The sequence below is a fragment of the Lissotriton helveticus genome, chromosome 1_1 (genome assembly GCF_964261635.1).
Source record: "Lissotriton helveticus chromosome 1_1, aLisHel1.1, whole genome shotgun sequence".
Classification (NCBI taxonomy): Eukaryota; Metazoa; Chordata; class Amphibia; order Caudata; family Salamandridae; genus Lissotriton; species Lissotriton helveticus.
Genome location: NC_136057.1, coordinates 638,040,209 through 638,061,021, shown reverse-complemented (window position 1 = coordinate 638,061,021; position 20,813 = coordinate 638,040,209). Strand labels below are relative to the sequence as shown.

Genomic DNA, 20,813 nt, shown 5'->3' with positions numbered 1-20,813 from the left:
ACAGGAGACAAGCCACCAGCAGGTTATGCATTACCTGGATGATTTCCTTTTCTTAGGTGTGGCGGGCTCTCAGGAGTGTGCTTGGGCATTGCAGAAATTTTGCGAGCTCATGCGGGCTTTTGGGGTCCCGCTGGCGCCAGGGAAGACGGTCGGCCCGTCCACCTGCCTGGAATTCCTTGGTATCGAAATTGACTCAGTGGAGGGATGCTTCAGGTTGCCCTGGGACAAAGTGTCTAGGTTTAGAGCAGCTCTTCGTCAATGCCTACGCAAAGACAAGGTTTCCTTGCAACAGCTGCAGGAAGTGGTGGGGCAACTGAACTTTGCTCTGCGGGTCATCCCAATGGCACGCCCATTCTCACGCTCCATTGCTCAAGCTATGAAAGGACTACGGGAGAAACATCACCGCACGAGGTTGTCATCTGAGGTTTGCCAGGATATGCATATATGGATGGCATTCCTGGAGGATTTTAATGGCAGGGTAGTGTGGTCCGGTCCTCTCGCCACATCAGCAGAGTTGGGTTTATGGACAGACGCTGCTGGTAGTGTGGGCTTCGGCGCCATCCTGGGGATCAAGTGGGTCGCCCAGCGGTGGCCGGAAGAATGGAGAGCATGGGGTCTGACCGCCAATATTGGCTTCCTGGAACTCTTCCCAATATGGGTGGCTTTGAAGGTCTGGCCGGAACACCTATGTAATCAATCAGTGGTGTTCTGGTCTGATAACATGACAGTTGTGGAATGTATAAATCAACAGGGGGCACGCTGTCCGTTCATACTGCGCCTAATAAAGGAGATTGTGTTACAGTGCTTAAAATGGAATGTGGTTTTCAGAGCCAAGCATGTCCCAGGCATCCTCAACAATGCAGCTGACTCCCTTTCTCGCTTTAAAATGCAGGTTTTCAGGGAACATCTTCCTGCAGCAGACCCCTCGCCAGCGCACTTCCCGGCAGTACTTTGGCAGATTGGTGCCCCAGATTACAGGACCTCGTGGTTGCTAGCTTAGCCCCCAGGACCAAGACAGCTTACGAAGGGGCGTTTTTGTCTTACCGTGCTTTCTTGGGGCAGGAATGGGAGGTTAGGTGGGCACAGGTGGACATCTTTGCGGCCTACTTAGAACTGATGCACAGGGAAGGGCGCTCAGTGGCGGCTGCGAGCAGGCATAGGGTGGCGGTCTCCTTCTTTGCGCAGGCTAAGGGCATGCGAGATCCCACTAACACCTTTATGGTGCGCAAGGCTTTGAGGGGTTGGCGCCGTTTACAAGGTCACTCTGCAGATAGAAGAAGGCCCATTGGGCTAGCGCGGCTGACAGCCTTATTGGTGGCGCTTCACAGTGTCTGTAGCTCAGAGTGGGAGGTACTTCTGTTCAAGGCTGCATTTTCCCTGGCTTTCTATGGGGCTCTGAGAATTGGCGAGTTGGTTGCAGCGTCAAAAGAAGATAAGCTGGGCGGCCTCAGGGGGCCTGTGTAAAGATCCGAGAGGATACTATGTGGGTGACAATTCAGAGATCCAAGACTGACCAGGAATCTCGGGGTCACACCATAGTGCTCCACCGGGCCCGGGCCAATCCTTGCTGCCCGGTTTCTCATGTGGAAGTCTTCCACAGACAGCGTGAGGGCACGGCGGGGGGGGGCACTGTTGTGTCACGCCGATGGTACGCCATTGATCAGGTACCAATTTAGGAGAGTCTTGGAACTGACGGTCAGACAGGCAGATTTTGATCCCAAAGAATTTGGCACTCACTCCTTTAGGATTGGGGCAGCAACTGAAGCAGTGGCAAGGGGTCTCCCAGTTGAGAATGTGAAGAGAATCGGGAGATGGTCGTCTGAATGTTACAAACGAAATGTACGAATTGACATGTTGTGACAGGATGGTGCTCACGCCTGGTATGTTTCTGGTTTTTTGCAGTTTCTCAAACCTGTGACCCAGGGGAGGAACTTGCCGCCGGGCGTCAATGATCTACACCATCGCAGCACAAGCGGCATGAAGAACACAGGAAACTGGTGACTTGGATTGTGGGCCACTCTTATGTGAGGGGTGCTGAACATGTTTTTCTTTCAAGAGACCGTAGGAACAGGGCGACGCAAAAGGGGTTTCATATCTCATTTTTTGGAAGAGGGGGTCTATGCCTCAGCCAGTTTAGGAGCTTCTTTCAGGGACTCTTAGCTCAGCAGCCCGCCCCCCGTCAGTGGTGATACTTCACCTGGGGGAGAATGATTTGGCCAAACTAGGGAGGCGCGTCCTTATTGAGGAGATCATCTCCACTGCGGGGTGGGTGGCTAGGATTTGCCCGGGCTGCACAGTAGTATGGTCGCAACTTATCCCTCAGTGGCAGTGGCGAGGGGGGGACTCGGTCAGGGCGTTGAATCACTCGGTAAAGAGGATCAACACACAGTTGGACAAACTATTTCGAGCCCCCCGGTTGCAGACGATTCCACATGGATGCATCTAGGGCGAGCAGTTCTACCTGGGGGACGGGGTACACTTGACTGAGGCAGGGAACGTCCTGTGGTCTAATATTCTCTGGGCCTGGTTGGAGGGATTTGCAAAGTAAGTCGGTCCTGGTTTAGGTCTAGGAAGGGGGAGGCCAGATCGTTGGTTAACAATGCTGGCCTGTGGCGGTAAGGTCATGACCGGTGAGCAGCTATTTTAAGGTCTGAGGGGGCGGGCATCATCCTATGGAGGTTCCCGCCCAGGGGGAGGGGCCATTGGCCCCTCCTAGAACTTCAGGGGCAAGGTAACTGGTGCTTCAAAGGCGCGCGGATTGGAGGAGTAACGCTTTCCTTTGGCTGGTAGCCACCCCGCGCGCGCATACTTCCAAAGATAACCATGTTTCATGTTCATGTGTCCGGGGGTTGGTGTGGTCATAGGGAGGGGGCGGCAGCCAGTCACTGACCATGTCCACAGCATGTCTTGCGTCACCCACTGCCAGTCTCTGCAGGTCAAGATCACCCTTGCTTGTCTCTTCACTAGCTCAGTAGCAGTAGCTTTACTGATACTGCTGCTGCCACCAGTTATGATCATCATCTTGCCCCGCATGAGGATGAGCGGGCGCCATCAGAGCCCATACGAGAAGAGCCGATGGCTCAGGAGTAACACAGCGCCCCCGAACTGCAGGTCAGCGGCGGTAAGCAGTACGGTCCCTGACATGCCAAACGTAGATATCAAGATAGGACTGTGGAGAGTCACTGCCCATACTTTCTGCTCCTCTAAACGGAGCTTTGGCCACCATTGTAAAATGCCCCATTTTCAATGGAAATAGATCCTAAGTTCAGTTAAAATAAACAGAAAGTCAAGAGAACATCTTGCTAGGAGTTTTGTTAGATTCTAAATGTTACAAAGCCTGCTAATGAATGGGAGAAACTCTTAAAACGGTAATTTTTAGAGTAAAGCAGACTTTGTAATATATTTAGTTTGTTTAGCTAAAAGATGGCACCCAAAACAAGTGAATGATCGAAAAGAAATATATTTATATATATTTTTTTAATAACTAGGGTACAAATGTGAACAATACTTTGATATTTCATTGGCGAAGGCGAATGGCAGCATGAGCCGGCAGTCCTCAGAAACAGAACTTTTAGAATGCAACTTCTGGCATCCCTGTAATATTGAGAGGATACCGTCCTGCCTCCTGCTGCGGTCGTACCATGCTAGAGAAACCTTCGACTCACAGCTCCGGGGAGGCGCTCATCTACAAGAAAAACAAGCGAGTGGCACTGAGGCGGGGAGACAGCGGAAGTCGTGATTGCGTTTGGAAAACAAATAAACAAAACTATCCTAAAACAGGAGTTGAGGCAAAAGATAAAGGGGCAGATTTATGATGACTGGCGCATCCCCAGGGATGCGCCAGTCATCCTGCGCCGCTGCTCCGCCACCCATGGTGCGCCGCATTTACAATGCGGCGCACCATGGGGCAAAAACGGCACAGATGCGTGACGCATCTGTGCCGTAAAGGTGGCGCATTGCTGGAGCTGCGTCGCAAGCGCGACGCAGCTCCAGCAAGGCTCGGGGGTGCCCCATCTCCACAATGCTGCGTCAAGACCTACGCCTGCTTCAAGCAGGTGCAGGGTTTTGACGCAGCATTGTCCTGAAAGTGACTGAGTGAAATCTTATAGATTTCACTCAGCCACTTTTAGGAGGCGTTCCTGCGCAGGAACGCCCCCCTGCGCAGGAACGCCTCCTTGTGGCGCAGGGCTTTACAACGTGACGCATCTCCTAGATGCGTCACGTTGTAAATAGGGCGCATTGTTTGCGCCGCCGTTGCGTCAAATAAAGTGACGCACTGGCGGCGCAAGGCCTTCATAAATCTGCCCCAAAGTAGTGCACTGAATCTACCATAAATGGCCAAAAGTAAACTGATCCTTGTAACAGGACCAGTCTCCAGAGCGGGAACAAAACAGCCAAAAGGCAGGACAAATTTGAACTATTGACCAAAGAAACCAAAGGAATTTTGAAAGGCAGGAAAAGGAAGGAATGAAAAGCAAGGAGCGTGCTGAAAGCCCACAGAGCAGACACAGCATGTCTCTACAGGCAGCCTAGGCTTAGTCTAAAAAGGATGTTATTCCTTGTCTCCTACTCCTGGCTAGATACCTTTCTTTCTTTACTACTGCAGCACATAAAAAACGGCGCAATATATGAACCATATATGCCCCAGGCAGGTACTACCATGTTATTACTATTGTGGAGTAAGGTGAGAGCAGCGTGATCCTTTCAAGGCTTCAAATGTGAATAAATAACATATATGCTCTCCACCGCTTCACATTTATGCATAGAGGATAGACAATGGGTAATTGTTTATTATGCTCAGCTAATTCAATTGGGATTCCTGATAACAAACTAAACGTTTTTAAAACAATTGATAAAATACTGTCTGTGTGGAGTAAAAAGATAAGAAAATGTATAATCAATTACCCATGCTGCAAACTGTATCAAATTGCTTTACTTCTGTACTGGCTTTAAGGTATTATATGAGTGGTTGGATCCAAGTAAATGTATATAAAAAGTATTCCATCCATCCGGTAGGCAGGATGGATTTCTTCATGGAGTGAATTTGAGACATCCTGACTCAGGGCCGCATGACTCATTCATCTCTGCACCAGCATCCGGGCCTCCGGCTTCTCTGGGCACTGACTCAGCCTGCCTCAGCACCGTGAAACCCCCAGACGAGGGCGGTAGCTGCACAGCATGTGGGCTGCAGCACGCAAGTGCAGAGCTCGTATTCTGTCAGCTTTTTAACCCTCTGATCCACTATCTGTCGACCTGAAATATGGATCTATGTTGCTCATTATTGAACTTTGCTTATATATATATTTTTTTTGGGGGGTGGGGGGGGGGGGGTTCTTCAAGTGATAAGGAAATATAATATTTGTCATCAAACGGCTGACCACACGCACCACATATTTGCACTGATTTAATAATAGGTTTCACTTTATTAAAAACGCAATGAGGTCTGCATTATTGAACAGGGGATTCTCGCAGGTCTGTTGGCAAGAGTCTTGTACAGTTCTTTTAATGGGCATTTGTTTTTTTTTTATAAAGGATCATATTAGATGTCATTCACAGTTTTAGTGGGGCCCATCACAGCTGGACTATAATAAGCCTCTTCATTGACCCCTTTGCGATTCCATTCGTTTTTAGTGTAAAGGACACATACAGGCATTTTGAGCTTGCCCCCCCCACCCCCCCCAGCGCAGGAAAGTGACGCAACGGCGGCGTTAAAGGGGTGCAAGGGGCTTGTAAATCTGCCCCGTAGTCTTTATTTCCCTCCATTTGCCTAAGCAGACTCGTACATCTGAAAGAAATTAATCTGGGTGAAAAGCTCAGGAATGGGAGCAGTGTCCATGATGACATCAAGAGTGGTGGCTATCCTCCTGCCTCCTCAACCAAACATTATTGGTTACAACATTGACACAGCCTAAACAAATGCATTATTTCTATAGAGAGACCAACTGTAAACCAGCCGCTGTTCAAAGTGGAGGGATTTCATGTCGTTACTTTTTATATATTTTGGACAGACATGATGTTTGCACCTTGTGCCCATATAGCAATGTCTTCAGGGGATTTTCATTTGAATTTGATTGCCAAATTTCGAACAAACAGCGTAACTTGGGACACGTTTAACATGAATGTGATGATGAATTTTCATGAATCAGGAACTACATTTCAACTTATGCTGTTTGAGGTTTTTGCAGTGTGCACCCACTTTCCAGTCGTTTATCTTTTGTGAATGTTCAGCTCTTTCTTTAGAATAGTATGCATTATATTTTACAGTCTTAAAATTAACTTACCGCACCTGTGGTGTAAACATCTTAATAAGCTTGATAGTAGGGAAAAGGCTCACTGCCTATGATATGTGTCTCATATGTGTCTCATGTGCATGTTCTGCACTGTGAAGTGTTCTGGTAGTGTCCTTGGATTCCATAACAGAGATGAGGTGTAGTGTTCTCAATGTCTACCAAGGGCTGTGTGCAACTCAAGATCTCTGTAGCAGTAGGATTGTGACTGTCATCTCATGGGGCACTGTGTGTTTGCACAACTCTACAGTACTGGAACTTTGAGCCATGTGATCCATAGAAGGAGAGGTATGGTTTTCACTATGACTTGAAAGAATCATTAAGTCCAGAATAGCAATATAGGCTACTCCTTTCTTGGGTCCCTGTCGCATAGGGAAACAAGAAGCTTGTGCACATAGCTGATAGTCCAGCACCCACCCGAGAGCTGACCAATGATCATGAAGCACTCCACTAGAGAGTGGTAGAGAGCATTGGTTGACTCTGAGTGAAGCTGGATAATCATGACGGATGAATGCTTGAATACATCTCAGTCACTGGTCTTTACTCGGGCACCATCACAATCCATAATTATTTGGCACACAATGCCGGCTCAGTTTGGACCCAGCAAATCAGTCTTGACCCTGCTCAAAAGGGAACAGTTCAACCTAGAGTGCCAAGCCTGGTCCTCCCTAAGCAACCTAGGACCAGTTCTGCCCTGGTTATTCTGCACCAATTGCAAGCATCTAGCAGGGGAAAGGAGAGCCTGAGATCATCATGGTGAAGCTCCTGCCACTGATGGGTAATTCCGGGAGTCTTTTCTTATGATGCCAGGCTCTCACTAAAACAAACACAAAATTGGCTGAAAGCAAAAATATTTTTTGTTCTCAAAAGCAAGCATTGCCATAGCAATCCCTAACACTGAAAGGAACTCCTTTTGTTTGAATGCCTTCCTTATGAAAGAGCAGAATACCATCCCTCGGTGGAGTGAGCTAATAGCTGAAGGGGCTGATCCATTGCCTCATGTTCCATGCCTTAGTGGGCAGAAGACAAATGGGAATCACACAATAAAAGGTGAATGTATGAACTGGTCTTGCGCTCCTGAGAGTATGTTTTTTTCTATATGATTTCAGGAAAATCAAAAGGTCTTGGACATTACCAGCCCTCAAAAGTGGCCATTTTGTATGATTTCGAGCACAATTCTTACACAAAATAGGTAAATATCCAGAGGTTCTGTAATGACAATAATGAATCTTTAAATATACAGGTGTTGGCACTCATCCTCCCTGAGCAACCTTTTAAAGAATAGCTACAAAGCAATTGATTTTACGATGTAATATCCTAGTAAAAGTTGAATATAGAGCTGTCTATATTCCAGAAGATTTTAAAAATCTGTGTATGCAGAGTCACGCGGCCTATTACTTTTTAAACTATGCATAACATCTTTCTTCATTTCAACATTATATTCCATGCCTTACCAGTAGATTCTCAGGCATATGTTCTAGCTGAGGATTTACATGGAAGAGGCAAGGTGAAAAACATCAAAAGGCTTTACAAATGAAAAAAAAAACAGGTGGAAGACAGAATAGATAGACACATTGTTTAGGATCATACAGCAATGACTCTTCAATTACACAGAGAGTACAAGATTAACAGCAGCCAGATGAAAACAAATCTTACATGACATGCTAAGGCCTCAGACAGCAATAATATCATAAAATATCTGTCAAGGATCAACCACTATCAATACCACGGATGGTCAGAATGTTGCCAGGAATGCCAACCATATGGAAAGAATGGGCTACTGTAAGGCTAGAGATAGGCAGAATGTTGCCAGGAATGGCCAATGTGCCACAGAAAGGTGACAAGAAAGTAGGGATAGTCAGAATGTGTCAGGTAAGTCCTATGTGTGAAATTGTATTGGATGTACTTGAGACATGAGTTCTGGGTGACTTTCTGGGGATAAACCAACACCCTCCCCCATTCAGTATCTGTCAAGGCATTTACCCAACTCTGCAGCCCAGCGTACCTGAAGGCCATCCAATGGCATCCTAGCCAAGCAATTTAACACTCTAGAAAACAATGTGACCAAATGGCTGTCAGAGCCTATTGTCAGTAAAGGTTAGAGAACCCCTTGTGTCTGATGCTCTGTCTCACCCATTCCTCATAGGTCCCGGAATGTGTGTGAGTGCTTCATAGTTGCGGAACTGGCCCAGAGGCAAGCCAAGCTGTTCCAATAAGTCTCTGTGGGAGAGAAGGTTGCCTACTTGGAAGCAGCCCCTCATGGTCACTATCCAAGCACAGTTGCCCTGCCACGAAGAAAGTTAAAGGGTCGCCGTGAGGCAGCCACACCAATGGTAGCTCAGGGACATAAGGCGTCACCCCCCCCCCCGTCTGCTTCACACATCACCGCCAACAACACCGAGCTGTGGACAGGACAATACCCAGGTGGGAATCTTCAGGGCAGGTTTCAGTAGGTTGGCCAGCAGTATCCCCCGCTTGGGTTCAGAGTCCATTGGAGCAAGCTCCGCCAGCCCCACCCTATCCAGCCACCGAGTAATCCACTGGTGCTGTGCCACCATGAAATATAATTTAAAGTTCAGCACACCCAGACGACGCTTCAGTGGAGGGCAACGGAAGTTGATAGGTGCAACCCCATGGAGGCTACCTTCCCAGATCAGCTCTTAAAGGAGATCATCAAGCCAATGGAACCCTCACAGGGAGATTTAAGAAAAAATAGAGGAGCCATGGAGGCATTACCACTTTGGAGAGTGCTATGTGCGTCATGATGCGTAGTTTAAGTGACCCGCAAAAGGGTACACGAGACCTGAGCGAGCGTAGTGAGTTCCCCAGGTTTTCCTTGCATAGGTCTATGATGTCAAGGACAATCTAAATGCCTGGATATCTAAAGATAAGCAGCACCCAAAGTTTGTCAGATGGGCAGGTGACAGGGTTCGGGGCTCCACTGACCACCGGAAATACACATGTATTGTCCCTGTTCACCGGAGTACAAGCTTAACTCCTCTGAGAGCCTCAGTGCTCAGGAAATGTCCTGTTCACCATTCTGCAGATAGATGAGCAGATCATCAGCGTATAGGGAGATAATATGTTGCATACCTTCCACCACTATGTCCCAATCCTCACCCTCCGCACTGAATCACTCCGCCAGCGGCTTGATGGCAATAGCGAACAGCAGGGGTGAAAGCAGATATCCCAGTCTCATGCCATGGAATTCTTCATAAGGCTCAGAGATTATTCATGCTGTCCCGACCCTTGCCTTAAGATGGGTGTTTAGTAGACGCACGTATTTCAAAAAGAGAGACAGGGAGAGTAAGCGGACACTCTTGTTCCCCGGTCAATATTTCATAAGCAAAAGAAGAGTGTCCATGAGAAAGGACTGCGCCAATCACAGGAGCATTAGAACATCCTCACTGGGATGTTAAAGAAAGCCCTCACTCACCACCTAGTGATGACATGCTTCATCATCGGGCCCCACCAAAGAGACCGAATGTCTCTTTGGTGTGCTGCAACGCCAGAATTACTGCGGAGCGGGATGGTGAGTAGAGGGCGTGTTGTGTGCAAAATTATACTAGTGAGTGATGGAGGTTAAAAATGTCAGTAGTGTATCAAAGAAAAACTTTATTAAATGATCACTAAAGACAATGAAATTAAAATTATGTGAGGGACCAGTCCACTTTAATTGAGTGGTGGGTTCCTACAATGTTGTCGACATGTTTCTTGCCATTGAAACGGTGTTAATTTACCCGGCAATTCTTCAGGACTGGGTGTGTGATAAACCCCGGCGGTATGAGCACGCTAAGGCCCACCCTAACCTAGGGACGTGAAAGTGAAAAAAATTAAATCAAATAGTGTCAAAAAGTGCAAAAAATTAGGAATAGAGACTTATCCCTAATTACTCCTGGTTTAGGAGGCTTCTACTGATCGTTTCTGCACCTAGAAGGAAAAGGACAGAGACAAACACATAGAAAAAGACAGACACTTAGAATTGCTTATGACTGTCATAAGTTCAGTGGTGAAAACAATTGAATGCTCCGGCTGCCACCGCCCTATTTGCAACGCCCACCATGGGAGATGTAATGCTCCTCGGAGTCACTCCCTTGTTTACTTTGGGCGCCTAGTAACAGCGCACTCGTGACCGCTGGTCTACACCAATCGGTTGCTTAAGCCTGCCGGCGTGCCATCCCGCTCCGCAGTAATTCTGGCGTTGCAGCACACCAAAGAGACATTCGGTCTCTTTGGTGGGGCCCGATGATGAAGCATGTCATCACTAGGTGGTGAGTGAGGGCTTTCTTTAACATCCCAGTGAGGATGTTCTAATGCTCCTGTGATTGGTTTAGTAGACGCACCCACTGAATCCATCGGCACTCAACCCCATGCACAGCATGGAGGGCTCCAGAAAGTCCCATTGCACCGTGTCGAAGGCTTTTTCCAGGTTGATTGACTTAATCATAGCAAGAGGGTTAGTAGCCAATTCACATTTATAGAGAACAGTGTAGAGCTGACGGAAGTTAAGGGAAGTGTTGTGGGTGGTTATCAACCCATTTTGAACCGTATCAATCAGATTCTACATATGAGGCAATAACCGATAGGCGAGAACTTTACTAAGCATTTTAAAATCTTTGTGCTAAGCATGAAAATGAGCCAGAAATCGGTGACCACCATCTCTGGGGAATTGGATTTGGGCAGGATTACCACTAGGGCCACCCTAGTCGTGGCTGGGAGAAATCCAGCCTCGTAAGCTTCTATGTAAACTTTCTCCAATCTCTGCGCCAATACACCTACCAATACTGTGTAGAATTCCAAGGAGAGCTTTTGGGCCTGGGGATTTGCCCGTCTCCATGGCCTTAACAGCACTTTGGATTTCCTGGGCTGTGATTGAGGCACCCAGAGCTTCCCTCTCATCAGTGAGGAAACTCCTAGGGGCCAGATGGTCCAAGAATCAGCCAAATGTCATCGGAATGACAGCCTCAAGTGGTTGATAGAGAGAGACATAATAGCCCCGAAATGCCCCTTTGATCTTCCCCGGGGAGAAGAGAATTACCCCTCCTAAGTTCAGCAAGCAGGTACTTGGGGCCCACCGCTCCTAGGTCAGACTAACCAGGCCAGAATTCTCCCCAACTTCCCCTCTTCCTCATGAGCATGACTCACATAGCCTTTATGATTGTGCCACCAGAGACATTCGAGGGCCACATTGTACAATTCCCAGGCCTCCAGCAGCTGCTGGAAGGCATCCTTACTGGGCCTTTGTTCATCATCCCACTATTGTAGAGCACCTTACAATCTCGTAAGTTCCTGGTCAAGGTCTTGACGGATACCCACTGACTGACCTAAGTAATGTCCCCTAACATCAATTTAAAGGCCTCCCACTCCAGTTGCCGACTTGACAGCATCCCAGAAACTGTGGCAAAGCACGCAGGTACCTGCTCTCCTTAGGAGGCCCGGAAGGTGACATCCAGGGTGCTGCTGAGTGCAGCCTCCATGTAGGTATAAGAAGGCGCTCTTCTGTCTGCTGGAGCAGCAGGAGTGAGCAGTGGTCAGAGAGGGTGCGTCCTAGGTATTCTGTGTTTTTAACGCAACCACTCAACGCCCTGCAGCACACAAAGAGGTCAATTCTAGTGTGAACCTGATACAAACCAGAGTAAAATCAGTAGTCCCTATCAGGTATGTGTTGGGTATCCCAGTTGTCTCCATATCCCAGTGTGATAGGCAACTTCCCAAAGAAGCAGCTGCCCTATGGGTCGCTGCCCTAGGCAGTGGGGGTCTGGGGCGATCTAGTGTGGAATCAAGCATGCAGTTAAAATCGCCTCCAAGAAGCAGTGTCTATTGTCCTCAGAGTCTGAGGCCTTCACCTCAGAGATTGCCGCTGCTGCTTGTAGGGCTGCCACCTTATTCATATCCGATTTAGTTGGTGTCTGCCGCGTCATCCCTCCACACTGGGAAGCCCTTTGTGACTAATGTCTCTTCTGTCGCGGGAGTCGCACATCTCCTGCGCTGTCCTGCCGCTGGTCAGCCCTGGCCCAGTAAGTCTTTATCCAAGACCAGGCTTTGTCTGGGTCTTGACAACAGTGGATGTCACCATCCAGCATGACCTACAGCTTGGCTTGGGTTGGATGATCCCCTCCTCGCAAGGACACCTTGTCCACTTCCAGGATGTGGGCTCGCTTGGTCTGAACAATTGCAGTAAAGTCTGGGAAAATAGACAATCAGCCATTCCCCACTTGAAACAGGCCTGCCTCCCTCGCACGACGCAGCAATGAGTTGCTATCTTTGTAGTGTGGGAGTTTGGCAACCACAGACCTAGGTGGGCTCCCAAGAGCCGGTGGCTGTGCAAGGACCCTGTGTGCTTTTTCTGGGGTAAGGAACAGCGTGAGTGAGTCGTGCCACTTCTGAGTGAATTTATGATTCCAGAAAGGCCACCTTGTGCCTTCAGGGAGGTTCACTACATACACATTGTTGTGCCAGTTGCGTCCATCAGCATCTTCAGCTCTGTATTCCAGCCGGCATACCCAGTCCATTTGGTGCATATGTTGCATTTACATGGCTTGGTGTGATGGCTGTGGGTCCACTAAAGAAGTTTCAGTGTCTTTGATTCTGTCAGCTAATTTATTGTGGTCAGCATAGAGCAGGCCCAATTCAACCAAAACTATGCTGATCTCCCTCTGGAGGGTGATCTTCGAGTCCTCTGTGGCCTCCAGTATTTTATCCAGTGTAAGTTGCAGTGTCTGAGGGGCTGGGTCAGGGGGCATCTTTGTTTCAGACACATCCGGTTGTAAGGCCTGCAGTCCCTGGTGTGAACCCTGTTCTTTCGCCTTCAGCTTGACGATGGCCCTGCTCTACATTACTCCCAGCATGCAACACTCCCCTTGCACTCTGTGCAGGGCCCTGCTTTGGGTATCTCTGCCCTCCAGCTCTACAGGTGTGGGTGCCTACTTGAGACTCCTCTGTTGTCTGCCATGGCTTGCAGCATCCTGCCACCCCACCACACTCCTCAGCGAATCCTTGCGGCAGCCATGGCACGTGCCAGAGTCAGCTCATCTCAAGGTGACCCCCTTACCATGCTCCAAACATGGCTTCACAGTGAAAAAAACAGTCGCCAGCAGGTGGTGGGCCAATGCCTAGCATGGCAGAGATCACAAACGCTGGACCAGTGGGTGCTGTGTTAGTCCATATCACGCTCCAGCTCCCCTCAGAACTGCTAGTACAAACAACGAGAACATCATTTTCTTTTATTGTTTTAAGAGGTAATAGTATTGTGACTGAGTGTGTAATCACTCAATCACAAAGCCAGTAGTGCCCTATGGTGTCAAACACAATCAGAAGTATGTCTATTGTACCATACAATTCAACTGTAGAAAGTTCAATGAATTAGAAGGCGCCAACAATATTGCAACCACTGCATTGGCCTAATCACTACATTGCATGGTAGGTCTAGGCAAGTAGTTGTGATGTGTTGAGATGAGTAAATATATACCTTTCCTCTGATGTAGTGGATGCGAGTTTTGTAACATTAGTAACTTCAATATAGTGACAAACAACTAATCTGTAGCATCGAGAAGGAAGAGGATCTAAGGGTGAGAGAAGATGATATAGTGGGTAATCACCCTCTACCTCTACACATTCCACATTGTTAAATTGAGACACAACCTACACTGCTTTTCAGAGCCATATTGGTGCACATATTATATAATTTACCATTTGACATCAAGAATGCTTCCTGTCAAGACAATTTCCGCTGCCAATCAAAGCATAACCGCACTAATGAAACAGAACACAAAGGGCCTGATTATGATCCTGGCGGATGGGATTGTAATTTGGTGGATGGATATCCCTCATCTTTGTGACGGAGTAACCCTGTCGGCCAAGATTGTAATCCAGCCCTGAGTCTCCCTACTCCTTTCTGCTCCCATAGCCACGATGAGCGGGAGTCCCGGTTGTGTTGTAGTAGCACCAGTTCCTCTGGCGTGCTTGGTTACCAAGGTCTGTACACACTCATTCGCACCTTTGCAAGCTTTAATTAGCACAACGGGAGAGATAAGATGGGTGAATGCTGCGCTGCACACAGCACCCCCGCCTGCGTGGTCCGAAGCAGGGGTGGGTGACAGTGTTGACAAAGACATGTCATTGATTAACTACTCACAGCTGCATGACCAGGTACAGGTGGTTGGGGCTCTCATAGATGTCCTCCAAGGCAACAATGTTTTCGTGTTTGATTCTAAACAAAAGAAAGAATACAAGGAAAGCGGTAAATCTCCAGCTTAATAATTAGCCATAATGAACTAGTCTGCCACAGAGAAAAACATCATTTATAATGCAATAATTGACCCAGTTCATTTTGATCGACTCAAGGTAGTGAGATATTAACAGGCAGACAGCTGGGCATGTTATGGTGGCTTGGTAAAAGCTCTTCAGCACAGTGTTGATTATTCTGCTTAACAAGCCTAGGCAAGTGCAAAGTCCAGTGAGTCTTTTGTTGAGATCTATTTCCAAACATACATTTCCTTTTGGGAACATCTACATATAGCTGCATTTACGGAATTGTAATCTACATTCTCATAAGGGGCAAATGGGGAGCTAGCTGGAAGGGGCACTGTGGAGTGCTTGACACTGAAGCCTGATCATGACCCTGGTGGGTGAAGGCACTGTCTTTCTGCCAAGGTCTGTGCAGACATCCGAACGTATAGATCCCTTTCTGCTCTTCCAGTACCCCACCCCCCAACCTTTCACCGGCTTAGGCTTTGGAACTGCAGGCCACTTCAGAATCCGACGTGGACAGTGGGACTTTGAGTTCATTGCAGAGTAAGTTTTCTTTTTTGATATTCACAAACTACGAGTTAATAGTAGGTTTATGACTTTGGAGCCTTCGCAGTCAGGGTGGAGAACTCTTCACATAAGAAGAGAGGCCTTTCAAATCTTTTTGTGTGTAGAGTTCTCTGCCCCGACTGTGGAGCCATCGCAATTGTAAAATTACTATAGACTCGTAGTTTGTGAATGCCAAGAAATAAGTAAGCTTACTCTGTTGTGTAAGTTTAGCTTTGTGAATCAGGTCTTGAGTGAGGAACTTAGGAGACAAGAGATTCCCAGTGGTAGCGGCAGCCCAGGGCAGATGTCAACAGAGATTGTTCCCTCACCAGCCTCACCCTGGCATCCATTTCTTCGTCCAAATCCACCCTCCACTTGGAACCCCAGAACAGCATCTCTAGTGGTGAAGTGGGACCCGCCCAGAGGTCGGCACTCAAAATAGTATCGATTTTCTGGATTCTAATTAAGGAGCCCATATTGAAACCATGCACTGTTGCAGAACTGGAGTTTTTAGACTGGTACCCAGCTTGTCATCAAGAAAATTCACAAATAAAACCTGCCTGTTGCTTCTGGTAAAGCGTCCAGGTAGACATTGGAACCGTGCGCAAAACAGAGGCGGATCCAGGGGGATGCCACTCCCACTGGAGAGGTCCAGTGCATTACTGAAGGCGGGAGGCCTCAGCTCATGAGGAGGCAAAGATCAAGCCCATGAGGATGGAAGTGTAAAGGGCAGGGCCGGCTTTAGGGAGGAGCGACCGGTGCGGTTGCACAGGGTGCCGTCCTGCAGGGTGTGGGCAATGACCTCAGGAGGGGTGCTTTGATTAGCAATAACTTAAGATTTAAAAGCACCTGCTGTAGAGTTCTTTATGCCACCAGCTTTCAGGCAACAATAAAAATGTCAACATTAACTCGTGTGATTAATGTTCCAATTAGAGAGAAAGATCAGAGTTTTGTCCAGGGGCAATTTTGACTCCCCATAAAGTACCGCAGAGAGTTAATATGCCTGCAGCAAAGAATGGATCTGTATTTGATGTGCACAGCTGAGTGGATTAGTAAAGCCAGCCTTTACCAGCTCTTTAAAAAAATGAAATGCATGTGTGAGAGGGGATATGGAGAAATAGGGGCACTTTTGCCTGGTGAATATGAGGGACTCAGAGGAGAAAGTCGGAGGGGTACGTGGGGTGAGGATCAGCAGCATAACAAAGGCCCTCGCAGCCCATGCCATGCGCCCCCCATCTCCCCGGTTACCCATACTGGAGGGGGCCCCCTCAGCCCCTACTGATATGGGTTAGAGGGAAGAGGTGTGGCGCCGCGGCCAGGGCGACTGACGCTGGAATCTGGGGACCACGGTTCGATCCCCGGCTCCGGCGGCAGGCTAGCCCAGCACCATGTGACTCTGGGCAATAGCTCGCTTAATCTCCCCGACGGCCCCCAGCGCCTAGAGACCCTTACGGGTGATTGTGCGCTTTACAAATGTGGACTTTACCTTTTTACCTTCAGCATTTCTTGTAGGGGGGCCCCTCACGTTGTATTACGCCTCTGGGGAGGGTACCAAAAAAGATTGCTGAACTGGGCACCCCCAGCACTAAAGCAGGCCCTGGTAAAGGCCAAACCTGAACAATTGCCCGCAGATTCAATGACCTAGGGGTCCATTAAGATGGCGGACGGATCGCCACCGCCATGCAGGCGGTGGAGATCCGTCCGCCATCCCTGCCCGTCTACCACCTTTCTTCCCCCCGCCATATTACGATGGCGGGAGGATCGTGGCGGAGGGGAAGACCGTCCGCCGCTTTTCCGCCGCGGTCGGCTTGCGACCGCGGCGGAAAAGGCCTGATATGGTGGCGGTGTCTATCTGACACCGCCAGCCATATTAGGATGGCCGGTGAGGAATGCCTTTCCGTGGCGGCAATGCCGCCACGGAAAGGCATACGGTCTTTGCTTTGGGGGCCCGTTGCGGGCCCCCAGGGTGAAGGGGGGGTGGGGGTTGCACATGGGGGGTACCTATGGTACACCCCAGCATTTCAATGTACACCATGACAGGCACCGCGCGGTGCCTGTCATGTTGTGCATTGAAATGTACAACGTGCATTTTTTGCATTGCGGCGGCCGGTGCTTCGAGCACCGTCCGCCGCAATGTAAAAAATGCGGGATGCACCCGCCACTGTGGCGGATGCATCCTAATTGGGGGCACGGTTCCTCCGCCCCTGTGGCGGACGGTACTGGCCCCCGACAGGATGGCGGACGGACAACATCCTAATGGACCTCACAGTTACTGTTATTGGAGCTTCTCGCCCCTCCAGGCACGGCTCTGGTTGCGCAGATGTTCACAACTGTGAATTGGAGTATTCACGAGTGTGCATTTTCGGATTTACACACATGAGTATATTCGGAGGACTCTCAGTTTCTCTCTGTGCCACTTGCCTCGAGCAAAAACAATTTGCAGGCTCTGTGGTCACGTGCTGTGGTAAGAGCTTCAAATTGTCATGTTAGGGGGTTTTAAATCAATATTAAGCAACTTGGATACTGAGTATTTTTTCATATCATCGTGAAATAAATCCAACAGCAGCTGCTTCAAAAAGAGGGGGAACCTGGAAACTCGACGAAAGAAAAGTGTATTGAGGGAAACTCATTCCCATCGAAAACGACATCAGTGTATTCGAAGCACCAGGACTGCACAAAATGTGCAGGTCGAGTTTCCTGTGCAGGCATGCAGGTATTATGTATGAGACAGGCTGCGGTGTGTGTGTTGGCAGCTGAACGTCATGTCAATGTGAGCACGAGCTCCTGGTGAATGACAGCCGCACAATGACTGAACACACAAGCCATTAATGAGTTGGCATTCATGCAAGCCTTCAGCTGCGAGGCGGCGTTGCTTGAGTCGGATGGCACATACATTTTTAAAAGCAACAAAACACTCCTGTTCCATGTGCCATATGTAATGTCATACTGCTTTGTGTTGAGATAAAATAAAGCTTCCATACATACAGATACAGCGTTAATGTATGGAGGTCTGGTTAACAACACAATGGGACCCAACATTACAAAAGGTATGGAATAATGTGTATATCTGTGCGTATAAAGCCGCATTTCTTTCATAGTGTTACACAAAGTAAACGTTATCTGTGTCGTGTTGTTGTCACGTGATCTTAAAACAAGCATTGGCATTGCCAATAGGTCGGCCTTTGGGACCTTATAAATAAATTAAAGGCAATGTGTTTTAAATAAATAAAATGGATAAACCTCGATTATCCATTAATCTGGAAAAATGCCCTGCATACTAAGCTTTATCATTTTTTCATTGTGGTAAAAACAAACGCACAAAAACCCGGATTGTTTTTTCTGTAAAACATTGTTAGTTTGCAGTTTCCACTAATAAATGGTTAAAGTGTGTAGTAAATGTCCTCTTCACTGTTCTTCTCTAGCTAGACTGTACTATGATATCTATGACATCATAGAATGCCAGGGTGTCCCTCTAGCTCACTGTGCCTTTCTATTACTTACTGTGGCAGTTGGTCATCTGAGGCTGAGCTGCCAACAGCGAGCTCCTGGTGGGGTTTTCCTTACAATCTTAACCTGTCTATCTAACCTGGAAGGAACCTACAATAAAGGATCTTAAAATATCAAGTGGACTCTGCATCATTCATTTACCACAACTTGGCGACGATTCTAAAAGGATGAACCTACGTGTGATTTAAGGATAAAGACTACTTAAGGAACTAAACAAGCTAAAGGAAGGAACTCAAGATTTCAAGTCTTTCAAAGACACTTCATCTTCAGACTAAAGGTAACGCCCTGCTGACCCCACCAGTGTCTTGTTTCACCTGGACAGCCTGCACCCAGGGCATATGTTTCACCTTGATGTCTGCTGTTAGTTTGCGTGTGAAGTATTCCTGTTCATCAATGAGTTTTAAGTTCTGATTGTCTACTGGACGTGCTCATCTGTATGTGGACAGCCTGCAAACTGAGTCTCGTGTGCTCCGAGACACTTTACAACGGCCTCTGTTTACTCTGCACGTTTCTGCTCTGTGTATCGAGAGAGATACTTTGCCCTGTTTAAGAGGTTTCTGCTGACTCACAATCATCAGCGCAAGTCGGATTGTTTATTTCGCTTTGATGTACTCAGCAAGCAAAAGTAGTATACGAGTTCTACTCTTTACTGTTTAAATTAGAAAGTACATGTCCAAGTGAGAGCATTCAGGAATCAGCAGCGCAAACCAGAATGTAAAGGCTATATGTGCCTTTCCAAGCTCGCTTACTCACCTTCCAGTATGCTGATGTCCGTTGGTCGACGGTTGGTCAGCAGCGATCTTCCCTCCTTCCCGTCTGCCGTCCTTCTGATGACCTGCTTGGAATGCTTCTAGGAGTTAGCGAAGGTCTACTATGACGTCACGCTTTCTTTCATACTGCAGCTTTCCTGTTGTCTTCTTTCAGCACGCCTAGACCGTGAACCACCCGGCAGTGGCGTAATAGCGTGCCGCCATCTTCTTCTAAACCAGAGCATTGAACTTGAAACTCGTAGTTACTATGTGGTGCTCCCAATGTGGCTTCAATCTTACACGCATACTGTGGTCTTCTATTTTCCGGTGTGATGGTCACAATCTGTGTCGACAGTGTGCCAGAAACGTTGGTAATGACGATTCCATTTGCCTTCATACCGCCAAGCCAACCATTTGATGAGACACAGACATTCTCATTCTTTGATCAGCACTTTGTACATTTCAGTTTCACGGTTAATAACGGCACCAGAGCAACGGAGTGGAAGACACTTTACTTATGGTCTTGGTCACATTCTACTGGTCTGACGAAATGTCCAAGGCGACTGTTGGGTGCTCAGTGGCGTCTACAAGCAGCAGTGTACACAGACCCCGGGTGAGAGATCGCTCACCGGAGCTGGCATTATTTACTAATTTTATTTTGAAGTGTTTAGCTTCTCAGTGTCTTTGATGATTACATATTGTTTTCAGCATAATCTTTTGTGTTGTTAGTGGTCTCTGCTGTGTTTGCCCTATCGTTTGCATATGGGATCAGGTTGACAACTTTTAACTCTACCGAAATCAGTTTTCTAGGGTTATGATGTACCTCGTAGTGAATCCTATGTAGGGCTTGGTATTGTTTCGTTAATCAGTGTGGGTGTGGTGTCAATGTGGGTAGTCTATGCCCATACCAGTTCACAGGCTATGTATCCACTCTAGTCCTTGTTGAGTGTTTATGGGTTGTCCATGCCCCATAGTTTGTCCCAGGGTTATTGTCTTGATCCTGCGGTGTACCCTCTTCTGGGGAAGTTGCTATTGTGGGTAGTCCATGCCCCATCGTTTGTCCCAGGGTTATTGTCTTTACTCTGCGGTGTACCCTTTTCTGGGAATGTTGGTGTTTGTGGGTAGTCCATGCCCATGGTTGTACCCTTTTCTGGGGATGTTGGTGTTTGTGGGTAGTCCATGCCCATAGCTTGTCCCAGGATTTTTGTCATTATCCTGCAGTTTACTCTTTTCAGGGCAAGTTGGGTACTTGCGGGTAGTCCATTCCCCATGTCTATTCCCAGCTTCACTGTCCTGCGTTGTACCCTTTGAGGTTAAGTAATAATGGGTAGTCCATGCCCCATTTCCCAGAGATATTTTGTTTACTCTGCAGTGCACCCTTTTCAGGGGAGGTTGAGCGTTTATGGGTAGTCAACGCCCATGCTGTCCTGCAGTGTACCCTTTTCAGGGGAGGTTCAGTGTCTGTGAGAAGTCC

At 47.9% G+C, this 20,813-nt stretch overlaps 1 protein-coding gene across 1 annotated transcript in view; it reads right to left on the bottom strand.

The window, feature by feature from the left end:
* CAMK1D (calcium/calmodulin dependent protein kinase ID) overlaps nucleotides 1–20,813 on the bottom strand; it is a 1,511,583-nt gene that overhangs the window by 643,505 nt on the left and 847,265 nt on the right. The window contains exon 3 of the mRNA XM_078674169.1: nucleotides 14,422–14,496. Within this exon, the coding sequence (XP_078530295.1) occupies nucleotides 14,422–14,496 (75 nt within the window). The remainder of the gene's footprint in view (nucleotides 1–14,421; nucleotides 14,497–20,813) is intronic.